The sequence below is a fragment of the Dipteris shenzhenensis genome, chromosome 17, assembly GCF_047967505.1.
Source record: "Dipteris shenzhenensis isolate YYH24624 ecotype China chromosome 17, Dip_SZ_1.0, whole genome shotgun sequence".
NCBI lineage: Eukaryota > Viridiplantae > Streptophyta > Polypodiopsida > Gleicheniales > Dipteridaceae > Dipteris > Dipteris shenzhenensis.
Window position 1 is genome coordinate 54,687,141 of NC_141612.1, and position 12,480 is coordinate 54,699,620.

Here is a 12,480-nt window from a genome sequence, read left to right on the forward strand (position 1 = left end):
CGAAGGCATCCTTCACATAAATCTCCCTCTTTGACAATTGGTATTGCATTGACCATATGCCTTCAAACAATCTGCATGGAGCTGAAGTGAAGATACCATGCTTCTAGTGCCATAGTTGAGAATCAGTATGTGCAATTATGCATGCTCCTTATCCAAGGGGGATGTGACTACCAACTTCTAAAAAAACCCTCTCTCAATCCATGTCCAATGGTCCCTTCTTCAGAAAAAAAAATCACCTTCATGTCATTGAAGAGAACCCAAATTTTTCAATCAACACATTATGAATTTGCCATGGCTAGTCTTGCACATAAAGCACATCACAAATGGATTTGATCTCACCATGATGCTTGAATAGTTGCACATAAGTCCAACTATTCAAGCGTCATGGCATGATGTCGTTCATATAACCAAAGTTGTGCATAGTCTAATGTCCAAGATCTAAACATGGCACATCTACCACAATCGGCACTCTTTCCATCACATAACACACATTATGTAAGGCTTCTTCTCTTTCTAACACGTCCGAAGCATACTCTACTTAGTTGCATTTGCCTTGAATTGTTTCTTGCCGTGTTGCCTTATCCAACCCTAGGTTGTTGGAATGATCTCTTCTAATGTGGCCTAGTTTGCACAATCATACTTCATTGTGTTCTTTCCAAAGGATTTAAGTTTTGCAAAAGACTTCTGCATTTGTTAACTTTGATTGTTCTTGTTCTATCCAAGCTCGGATCAAGAACTCCCACCTTGTTGTGCATCCTTTGAGGCCTCCTACCTTTAACTTCATTGCCACCAAAGTGTTCTCTCCGCACAGTACCCTTATCCTTTTCTTTAATCCTTTTAAATCAATAGGCTTATTAGTTCATCGGAGTGTCTCCACCCTAAGGTACTCAAAGTATGGGGGCAAACTCCAAAGTATTCGTTAACAAAATCTAGATCTTCTATTCAAATCCATTCTCAATTTGTCTATCCTTGAGAACTCTCACCTTGTTTAGATATTCCATCACAACATCACCATCTCTCAAACTAAGATTTTCCAACAAATGTGTCTTCAAATTGTAATATGTGACCAATGTCTTTCACTCATAGATGGACATTAGCATGGTCCATACATTAGATGCTTTGATCAAATGCATCACTCAAGGCAAAGCTAGCATTACAATAACACCTTGGAGAGTTTGATATTATGTTGTTTGTGGTAGCACAATGGCAAGGTAGGCACAACAAAGGCAACACAACACAAAGGTAGCACCTCTCTCCAAGTCTCTCCCTCCCCCCATGCTTCTCTTTCTAGCATAGTCGCAAGGAAGGCATGGCAAAGACAACACAATGCGGAGCAATCTCTAGGGGGCAGCATCTCTCTCTCTTGCTCCCACTCCCAATAGCAAGGGGGAGGCCGAACGAAGGCAACACAATGCAAACCAAGGACTAGGTGATACCACTTCTCCAAGTCCCACCCATGGCCCTCCCCAAAAGGCATCATCTCTCCCTCAATATCTAGTGCAATCGCAAGGGAGGCACAGAAAAGACACCACAATGCAAAGCAATCTCTAGGGGACCACCTTCCTGTTCTAACACACCTCTCTCTTGCTATTGCAAACCCCCCCCACCCCCACAACCTCGGGTACCATTTCAATCATGCATGAGTGGCGTGCAAATATTAACAAGAACACATGGAAGGTTGGAGTGGATGTGCTAATATGAGCATGTATTTGATCAATCCTCAAAAAATATAAAGCCACAAAGAGTCCAAAATGTAAAAAAAGTGAGCTTTTCAAAGAAGTAAATCAACACTGTTGTGGATGTATCCACCACATAATGAAGTACTGAATCTAGCTTAGCACACAACTCCTTGGTTCCAATGTCGAAAAAAGATCCTATGACATGTTAAAGCAAGAAAGCAGACTTTATTCAAACCCATCTGAGGGGCAGGCCGACTTGTTCAAAAGAAGAGAATTATAACAGAAGCAGACTGCATAAATCAACTTCCCATCTGACTTGCAGCGAGCTCTCAGACTATTAACCAAGTACCTAGACCATGCAATTAAAGGCATTTCACTAAGGTCCAATGTGTATTATGAATAGCTACATTGATGGAATACCAAAAGTGGCCTAATGTATATCCAAGAGCATCGAATTTCTTTTGTGTAGCCTTAATCATGCCTTATATCATACTGTACGGCAATAGAAACCATCCAATATAGCAGGATGAAAACGTTCCAAGCAAAGGCACTTGAATGCAATTCCACTCAAAATTGGAATTGCATCTCCTTGGTATATCCAAGAGCATCAAGATTACTTTGCATAGCCTTGTTCATGCCTGGAGGTCCACATCTCAAGATCTGCAAAATCAAAAACGAATTTCAGCTAATGTCACATGCTCTCTCTCTCTCTCTCTCTCTCTCTCTCTCTCTCGTGTGCGCGTGTGGGGCATGCGTGCGTGCGTGAGTGTGTGTGTGTGTGTGTGTGTGTGTGTGTGTGTGTGTGTGTGTGTTCTTTGTATTTTTTATTGGGCCACCCTGGCCAGCACAAGAGCTGACACAATAGCAGCCATTAGGGCTGTTTTACAGGGTTGTTTAGGCCCTGGTACAAGCCCATGTGATGGGGCAATGGAGCTTAAACATGACCAGCAAGAGGCACCTGTTGGGTTACAGATCTACTCCCCCCTGTGAGCACCAAAAAAGGAGGAAATGGGCCCTGTACCAACACCATAGCCTAGGATCTGTGGGAAGCCAGAGAGAAATGGAAGCTGGCACAAGTTCCTATGGTGGCTGCCATGTGTGCAGCAATGCAGGCTCATGAAGGGCTTCTGGGACGGGCCCACGTGTAAGGCTGCAGATAGAGCCTGGATTGGGCTGTTCATAAGGTAGGCAGTCTGCAGGAACCAGACAGGACAGATGTGCAGTATGGACTGCCAGTCAAATGCCTATAGCAGTAGGCCAGGCCCACACAGGGCCAGTCAGCAGTACAGTAAATGGCAGGGCTAGTACGTGCCTGTCATGTGGCATGGTCGGCCAAGAACAGGCAGCTGGTACAGATGCAGTCTGCAGCAGAGTACGTCCTGTTTAGAGATAGTACTGGCAAGTGCTGGTCATCTGACAGGACAGTACAAGACAGCAGATGCACAGACTGGGTCAGTCAAATCTGAGAATTTGCCAGCTGAGACATCGGCCTGGTCAGCGGGCACATTCAAGCCCTATAAAAGGGCCCCATTGGGGGACCTTAGCATTTCATTCAGTGTGCGTCAGATTTGTGTTGAGTCCACAGCAGTAGGGAGCCCAGGGTTAAGTACACAATGCCTCGCCATTGGCTACGTTGCAGAGCAGCAAAGAGATCGGTTGGAGCAGCATCTAAGAACCCCTCTGAAGCTGCCTTGGAACACGCAGGCTGAAAGAAGTTTGATGGTGCCAGGAGTAGGTAGAAGACAGCTCTATAAAGTACCAGGTGTCTACATCTAGGCAGTACATTAGCTGCTGCTGTCCATCCATCCTGCTCTCTCCATCCTCTCCATCTTCTCTCTCCATCCCTCCATCCTTCTCTCTCCCTCTTCATTCTGCTCTCCATCTTCTCCATTCTGCAAGCTGCAGCCTGGCAGCCTGCTCTCTATCCTCTCCATCCTTCTAAGTTCTACCTCTCTATCCTCCTCTCCATCCTCCTTCACTTCTACCCTGATCGTCCTTCTACCTCTCCATCCTCCTCAATGCCAAGAGATGCTTATTGGGTCCATTTCTCCCTCGCGGATAGTTATAAAGGAGGCGGTGGCTTCAAGAAGTGGAGATGCAACTATTGCAGCATAAGCAGTCTGGGGTCCACCACACGAGTCAAAGCCATCTAGTAGGTGTTCCCCGCAAGGATATACGACCTTGTGAGTTTGTGCCTGCTACAGTGAAAGATGGCCTAACAAAATGGAAGCGTGTGCGCATGGTAGACATCATACATGGCTGCAGAAAAGGGAGGGCAAGGGCTGCAAGATGAAGAAGCGGCTGCAGAGACTGAACCATTGGATGATGCCAGAACATTGGGTTCTGCAAAGAGAAGTAGAGGGGCATCAACTACATCCAGCGCGCGTCCTGGTGCTACAAGCACACCCTTGCCACATGCATCGGTTAGTGTAGATGCTAGTGCGGGAAAAGGACGATCACTACAAAGGTCTAGCGTTCAAGCACGCTTGCTCACTGAAGGCCACTAGTAAGCTCACAAAACTCTTCATACAATGAGCAATACCCTTTCATGTGGCGAAGACTACACGACGGAGAAGGCCATGAGAGCCGTGAGCCGCATTGGGTGTGAATGGGAAGGGCCTACATATGAGGCCTTGCAGACAAGAGAGCCAAGTAGAGAGAAAGAATGTGTGGAAGACCAAATGAAGCCCTTGAAAGAGACTTGGAAAAAATATGGATACACACTCTTATGCGATAAATGGTCAGATACACGAAAGAGTGTGTACAATATTTTAGTGTCTTCTTGCAAGGGGACCATGTTCTTGAGAGCCACAGACGCTTCCACTGCAGGTATAGTGATTACAAGGTTGTATATTTGGGAGCATATACGAGCAGCCATTTTGGAGATAGGTGCTGAGAATGTGGTGCAGGTGGTGACAGATAATGGCAGCAATTGTGTCAATGGATCCATCTTAGAAGACGAGTTCCCTAAGATTGTGTGGACTCCCTGTGTCTCACATTGGCTTGATCTTTTGATCGAGGACCTAAGGCAGATACCTTAGGTTGATGCCATCTTCTCCACAGCCCGCAGTATCGTGAAGTATATCACGAATAGACCCAAAGTCCTCAGCATCTATCAGGCTTACAGTGACCTTGAGCTACTGAAACCTCCAGCCACAAGCTTCGCTTACATGTTCATAGTGGTGGAGAGGCTTGTGCGAGTGCGCCGCCGCTTGTTGCGCACGGTTGCATCTCGAGAGTGGGGAGATTGGGGAGATTGGGATGATAGAGGCCAAGCAAAGTCTATCAAATTTGTCTGCATGATCATGGATCAGTCTTGGTGAAATCAGGCGGAGGCATCAATCAAATCGATTAATCCTATCTACACGGTGCTGCGCATCACGGAGATGGAGGGAAGCACATTAGGGCTCTTGTGCGAGTTTATCGACAAGATTGGAGAGGCCCTCAACAGAAATACTTCCCTATCGCCCGACAAGTAAGAATTTTTACTTAGTATAAATTTTGTAGTTACTAAATTGCAATTTGCCCTTCACTTTTACCTCTGATCCTCCTTCTACCTCTCCATCCTCCTCTCTCTCCATCTTTTCTCACCTCTCCATCCTCCATCTCACCTCTCCATCCTACTCAATGCCTGAGAGATCCTTATTGGGTCCACGTCTCGGATAGTTATAAAGGAGGCGATGGCTCCAAGAAGTGGAGATGCAAGAAAAACAGGGTCCGCCACACGGGTCAAAGACCATCTAGCATGTGTTCTCCGCAAGGATATAGGACCTTGTGAGTTTGTGCATGCTCCAATTAAAGATGGCCTAATACAATGAAGATGGTGTGCACTATAGTTATAGTGATGCTCAATTCTCTGGGAACGATGTGAGAAGCTGTCCAGGTAGGAAAGTAACTTCCCATTGGTTTCAACTCCAGTAGGAAAGTCTGCGCCGGTCCTTAGAGATATCGGTATCGTTCGCCACGTAGCTTCTCTACATTCAAGTGGACTTACACTGAGAATCGGAAACAGATATGAGAAAGGTTGGCATTCGAATGAAGCTACTACCGATGTTGCATATATATAGAATCGGCTTACTTGGACAAATCGAAATATCTTCATAATGCAGCTACAACTGCGGCCTTGTGTGGGCACCGCAATAGCTAAAGCATTAGAGTTTGACAGGCCTCCTTATTCACATCTGGCCTCTGGCTTCCGTGCATTGCCAACCTAACCTCACATATGACCGTTATGTTGCTCAAACTGCCACATTTGGGACTTTGTGACTCCAAAAGGAATGCCCAATGTAAGGTAAGTTTAGTCGATATTAGAGTTTCTGTTTTTTATTCTCGCAAGGTAAGTTTAGTCGATATTAGAGAGCTCTTCGTATCATTTATTGTCAGAGATTTGTGGCACCGACATGATTTGGATTGTCAAGACGTGCTGCCACCATTCTTGCAGCACGCCCAGATCACCATAAAGAAGGCATAGAGAGAGAGAGAGAGAGAGAGAGAGAGAGAGAGAGAGACACACACACACACACACAGAGGAATGATAAGATGGATCATCACGGGATTGCAGTTGCGATCTATACTATCTATTAACCACGCAGTATGCTACAACTCTGATCCAGGGACCTCAAAAGATTTTCATAACACATGGCAAATTATATCGCAAATGGAGCTGTTGATGCTGGGGTGCTACATGTTATTCTTTGCAACGGGTAACTGCACCTATTTAGACACTGTTGTCGATCTACAATTGACTAAAATAGCACAGGCAAGTTACAGCGGCGGAGATGCTTAAGGAGTACAACAAGCTGATAAGCACCCATGTGGGGGGCATTCTGTATTTGAATCATTCGCTTGAGAAGAAAAAAACGTCATTGGCAGGGATCTGTTCAATTTGATTAACCTATCCATACACATATCCCAAATATACCATTTATGCAAGATGTTTGGTTTTTTCTTTCACAGATCCTTTTGACCCAGCTGCTACTCTTATGGATCCAGGGGTGTCCCTGTTAAGGACCTTCAAGAACTACACAATGCCTTTATGTAACAAATTCTCAGAAGTTTGGAGCGACAAAAGGCTATAGTGAAGTTCTCATAGCCTGTTTTTTAGTGTAGGACAACATACATATGGGATTGCGAAGATGGTAAATATGTGATTTTTTACGTTGATGGGATTGTGAAGACTGTACAGCTATGATTTTTTAGGTGGACCGTGGATGATGTTGATGCAGGGGGTTTGGTACTTAAGCCTGTGGCTTGCCACCACAGGTTGCACACTAGGGGTATTTTATACACTGGAGGTTGGAGAAGGCAGCATCAAAAATCCACCTAGAGAGAATGAAGGATATTGCTCGCACAGACCGGAGGACATGACTTATTCGAGAGTGGTGGGTACTTGCACCTCCGAAACCGGAGGTCAGGGCTGACATAGATGTAGCTTTGGCTACAGCTTCCATTGCTTTTCCTTGCAATTTGGGCCTTCTCAATTAATTTTCGTTCTTACTTGAGGATGGGAACTTGGTAGAAGATTAGAGACACACAAATCCAAATTCCAATGCTGCTTACTACAAAGGTGGTGATACATGAAGGCATCTATCACATATGGATCTCATGAATTTTTTCTTGCCCTTGTCGCAGCAACGCACGGGTTCCCCACTAGTGAGGGTAAGATACAAGATCACCTATACGACGGGAGAATAAGTATGCTGTAGTGGCACTTGGACATAAACTCAAGGGGAGTCTGCAAAACAAGACCATGAATAGAGGAGAATCTTCGCACCACAGGGTTCAACTTATTCAGCCTCTACACCAATGAGGTGTCCAGGCTTACTGGCACTCTTGAAAGAGGTGTCACCGTATTAGTCTAAAACAATGGTGCCAATGTTGCTTTACACAAATGATAAAGTTCCCTTCACCTGCCTATCAAAAGGAGGACAAGGATGAGGATGGCACAAGGCAGACCACTGCGCAGATTTTATAGAGAACATCAACCTGTACACCTAATGCTGCTCAGATCCAACAAAAGCATGGGTCCTATGCTGCTGCTCCTACTGCTACTCTCCTCCTGCCGCATGCCCAGATGTTAAGGCATCAGTGGCTGCTGGGAGAGCTCCAAGTAGATGCATACAATGACACCTAGAGCTATATAGAGGAGGCAGGACAACTTTGCCCCCCCCCCCCTCCTTTGCGCTGGCCAACCAGTCCCCCTTTTAGGAGCTGCCTTGCAGACCAGGTCCATAGTAGGTGGACCGACCTACTGCCATCCTGCCTCCTCCTGACCTCATCCTAGGTGGCTGTACACAGCACTTCACCAGCCTGATCCAGGGCCTCTTCAGGCCCTCCTTTCCAGCCCCATATCCATGGCCACCCAGCACACATGGCCGGGCAATATCTGCAGTACATGTGGCAGCCAATAGTGCTGCCCACATGGCAGCCCTCGTCACCTTCAGATATGCCCACATAGCAGGTCTATTCACTGCCCATGTAGCACCCCTCACAAGCCCACACTATTGCAGATCTCTCCCTGATGTCCTTTCATTTGATGGCTCACATTTGGATAGATATCACCCTCAGAGAGAAGAACAAATGCAAGCAACTTTTTCCCCAAGAGGGTGATCTCATGGCGATGCTACACTCGTGCCGGTGGGGCACTAGAGCAGATCTTGTAGGTTCAGAGAGAGAGAGAGCGAGAGAGAGAGAGAGAGAGAGAGAGAGAGAGAGAGAGAGAGAGAGAGAGAGAGAGAGAGAGAGAGAAGGGGGGGGCTGAAGGGGGGGATGCAATTCGAGCCGGAAGCAACAGAGTTTGTGTCATGGCAACCATGACAGTACACACACGTTCTATTCTAGATGCCTATACTAACACAGATCTTGTATAGAAATACTATTTTGATCTCACAAAGCATAGACTGTGAACTTGTGCAGTCCCTCCACTAGCTTTAATTCTGAGTGTTACAACATGTCATGTTTTCGAAAAGGAGCTCAAAGATTTCGCTAAGTCACAAGTAAAACACCTATTCAGCTTTTGGGCCTATTGACTCATTCATTTAATACTCTATCCTATTAAAATGTAATGTTTCAATAGAAAGGATATCCTTGCTTGTTATCCTCTTGCTTTTAAAGTTGGCAGAATGTTAATCGGCAGTATCTGAAGTAGACCAGTGAGCAGGGTGCTAGAAAGGACTGACACATAAAGATGTTCTTCAAATCCTAACAAGGTAAGCATGAAATATGTCAAAGAGTGTGGCTTGAGCTAGAGGCCTCCAATCATAAGACTTGAAAACGTGTTCCAAAGGAACATGCCTGCCTTGGACCCTTTCAACCATAAAATGGAAGTTGCCTCTACAATCTGTGTGCTACGCTGCCTGTTGGTGGAGAATGTTATTGCTTGCTCCTATTTCATTAACATCCAAGGTGCACACTGAGCACAGATGGTCCCTTTACTTATCATGCACTCCTATACTTGATCACAGTGCATTAGTTCCTTTCAAAGACTACATTCCCCTCATTTCGTTTAGAGGAACTTCAAGAAGCTACTTCATGCAATCCAAACACAGAGAGCTGAGATATGCATGCAAAATCCCACTGTCTACACAATGAAGCTTCCCAGTGTAATTTCTCTTAAGCAATAATACCTGGATGGTAGGGTCAGGAGGCGGGCAATGAGATTTAATCATATCCTTAGAGATAAACCCAACTCCTCCAGTCCAGTTCTCTGGAGGCTGCAAGAAAAATTTATTTACCTTAGTTGAACTTTTCATAGAGCAGACTGATCAGATCCTACAAAAGCTTGGTATTGTTGGGAGCTTATTTAGTTATATGATTTAAAAGACACGTTATGTATTGCAAGGACACATATCACCACATTATAGGTGCACTACCTTATCCAGTACATAGTAGATTGAAAATTGACCACGGTAGTTCTTCTCAAAACTATCAAGCTCCTCCTGTTATAACATTACAATGCAGACAAAACTCATAAACAATGCATCCACCATGGTTACTAAATCTTCCAAAAATCATGATAGCACATCTCCATACCTTCAGAAGAATGTCCTCATATGTCACATTGGCATAAATAAGAAAGATTTGAGTCTTGTCCTTAGGGTTTTCAAGTATAGCTCTGGCAACCTGCTATCAGGAACAAGGTTAGACTATATAAACCCACCTGAACATCTCTAGTATGGTCTGACATGCAAATCAATATACCTTCATACAACTAATGAGATAGAAAGAGAGACAAGGGAAAAGGAGGTTTGTACAAGACATTGAACACAATTAAGAATATTTTAATAAGCAAAGCTATGCTTATGTTCTAATCAGTGCCCATGCATAAGCTTCCATCTAATCAGTGCCCACGCAAAAGCTTCCATCTAGATTTTGAAAGATTCCAAGATCTCTTGGGTAAACTCAGTGCTTACTAAGCTATAAAATTGAGAGGCATGCACCATTACGTCTTTACCCATCACAGATACCAGCCCCACACAGATTGTACCTGGAACATTGGCGTAATGCCAGTCCCACCTGCAAGCATCCCAAAAGCCTTCACCTGACCCATAGCATATCGAAATCGACCCTGTGAAGACCAGCAGACTCAGTCCAGGAATTAACTGGAAGGAAACACTGTTTTAAGACACATAAAGCCTACATGAAGGGCATGACCACATGCTATCAAGCTGGAATGACATTTCAAATTCATTTTGAATGGAGTTCCAAAAATAATGTAGGAGAGAAACATCTATGCAGGAAATATGCGTTGTGAACAACTGATGACTGCCTTTGTTCTGTCAGCCACTAAGAAAGCAAATAGAAACTTCTGCAGTGGAGGGAGCAATGCTGGTGCACACCTTTGGACCCCGTACAGACAGAAAGTCCCCCACTTGCAGTTTACTGAAATGATGTGACATCCTGCCTTGAGGGTAAATCTGTGGAAATAACATTTGAAGTTTTTTATCTTCAGTGTACTCTTTGGAGAGCGCACATATCAAATGGCAACCGCTAAAAGAGGTCGACAAAGCAGCTGGTTGAACTTGCCTTGATGACCAACTCAAAATAGCCGACATCTGAATCCAATGTCGTGGGAGTGTATGGCTTTATCACCTCTTCTCCTTCTTTATCTTGTCCCCTGTAATAGCAGAAAGTTGATGACTATATATTCAAAGTTCTTCCGTCTCGACACCTTCTTTCCTTTAAGGAAAGGAGGGCAGTTGGGAACAGATTATGCAGAGGCTACTAGGTTTTTTGAGGCTTACAGACAACTGATGTGCTGCCCGATTGGTAGGCCAAGCACCGAGGTTAGAGTTGGCAACGCAAAATGAAATTTAACAACATTGTGGCTGACTTGCTCACGCTTTGCGAGCCTGAAGCTCCGCCAGGTCTCCACATCCAAGCAACCTGCATTCAACCACGATCCAACTTTGAAAGACTCTTATCGCAAGAACATTTCCCTACTCTCTCGAACGGCACCACACACTCGTCTGAGCCGACTTCAGCAAATCGTCTCGGCTACCGTGAGTGCCATAGAGAAGGCGACGAAGATGCGCACCTTTAGCCTTCTTAGGTGAGAGAAGCACGTAGGCTGCGCCTGCTAAGACAGCAACGATCGCGATCGCTACCCCGGAAATGAAGATAGGGTCCTGTGATAGGATCTCTGTGGTAAACATCTTCACTGAACGAGGCCCAAATCCGAGATCACGCGGAGAAAGAGGGTCGCCAAACCACAACCAAAGGGATTTGGGGATGAATGCTCCGGAACCCTTCCCCTCCCACTCTCTCTCTCTCTCTCTGTCGAGGATCTTGTTGTTACCCTCGAGAGCATATGGACGAGGAAAGCATGCTCAACAGTGGCAGTGAAGCATGCGGAAGAGTCAAAAGAGAATCTCACGCATCTTTCCACTCTCCTTGACTTTGAAGAGGGTGTCTACTATCATCCAACGGTGCTAAGTGTACGATGGAGATTCGTTTAGGCCCTTCTCTTTTTAGGCCCTTCTTGAAATGTCAAGCATTGTGAGGTGCTACTTGCTTTTCGTTGTTGGTACACCACCTAACATTGAAACAATCTGTTGGCTTGTCCCTAGAGATACCTATGAGCCCCCCCCCCCCCAAACCACTACCATCACATGCTCTTGCACACAAGATATGAAACACTATTTGTTATGTTTTCTATTCCTAAGTTCTTTCCATTGCTTAGGGGTTAGAGAATTACCTAACAATGGTGATGTTGCTAGGGATAGGGATATCATTTTTTGATTAAGACATTATAACTTGACAATGGGAATGGTAGAGCAACCCAATGTGGGAGAGCTCTTGCATTGGTTCTTACAACAATGCCATTGACTATCATGAATCCTTTGATTTAGCACCCTCGTTCAAGCATACCCAATTCCACCTTACAAGGACATATATGATGCATGAGGTCAAGGACATAATTACTATCATGGACAAGGTTCTTGATGCATGAATTTGAGGCTTGATCCATGGATGAGATGATGGCGTGGATGTGCCATTGATTAACACCATCCTCCAAAGCCAAATGAGACCCAAAAGTCTAAGTGAGATCACCATGCTTGATCTACTTGGGGTTCAACTTGATATTCATAATGGAAATCTGTCCATTACTCCACAAAAGGAAATTCTTTTTTTTGAAGGGATGTCATGACACTCCTACTTCAGGCCATCCTAGTGTACAAAGGATAGGCCTATAATACAATCAAGTAAATTTTTTATTAATGGAGAATGAAAATATATGTCTAAGACTATGTGGTTAAAAGCAATGAGTAACCTGACCCGTCTACGACAGGCCAGAGACCCA

The 12,480-nt window shown here is 44.9% G+C and overlaps 1 protein-coding gene across 1 annotated transcript; it reads right to left on the minus strand.

The window, feature by feature from the left end:
• Positions 1-1,884: 1,884 nt before the first annotated feature.
• CBR (NADH:cytochrome B5 reductase 1) lies at positions 1,885-11,562 on the minus strand. Its single transcript, XM_087388062.1, has 9 exons — positions 11,215-11,562; positions 10,922-11,063; positions 10,704-10,794; positions 10,517-10,594; positions 10,165-10,245; positions 9,711-9,800; positions 9,551-9,616; positions 9,305-9,391; positions 1,885-2,339 (listed from the first exon to the last, which is right to left on the minus strand). Exons 1-9 carry the CDS (start codon positions 11,330-11,332, stop codon positions 2,247-2,249), a joined length of 846 nt encoding a protein of 281 aa, XP_087244188.1. The 5' UTR covers positions 11,333-11,562; the 3' UTR covers positions 1,885-2,246.
• Between the last annotated feature and the right edge of the window lie 918 nt (positions 11,563-12,480).

What these genes read in the sequence shown, in the direction of transcription:
- CBR (XM_087388062.1), bottom strand. Translation starts at nt 11,332, where the DNA reads ATGTTTACCACAGAGATCCTATCACAGGACCCTATCTTCATTTCCGGG. An exon ending in CTCACCTAAGAAGGCTAAAG is followed by an intron (nt 11,064 to 11,214) that starts GTGCGCATCTTC and finishes GGTTGAATGCAG; the next exon opens with GTTGCTTGGATGTGGAGACC. An exon ending in GCATTACGCCAATGTTCCAG is followed by an intron (nt 9,801 to 10,164) that starts GTACAATCTGTG and finishes TCCTGATAGCAG; the next exon opens with GTTGCCAGAGCTATACTTGA.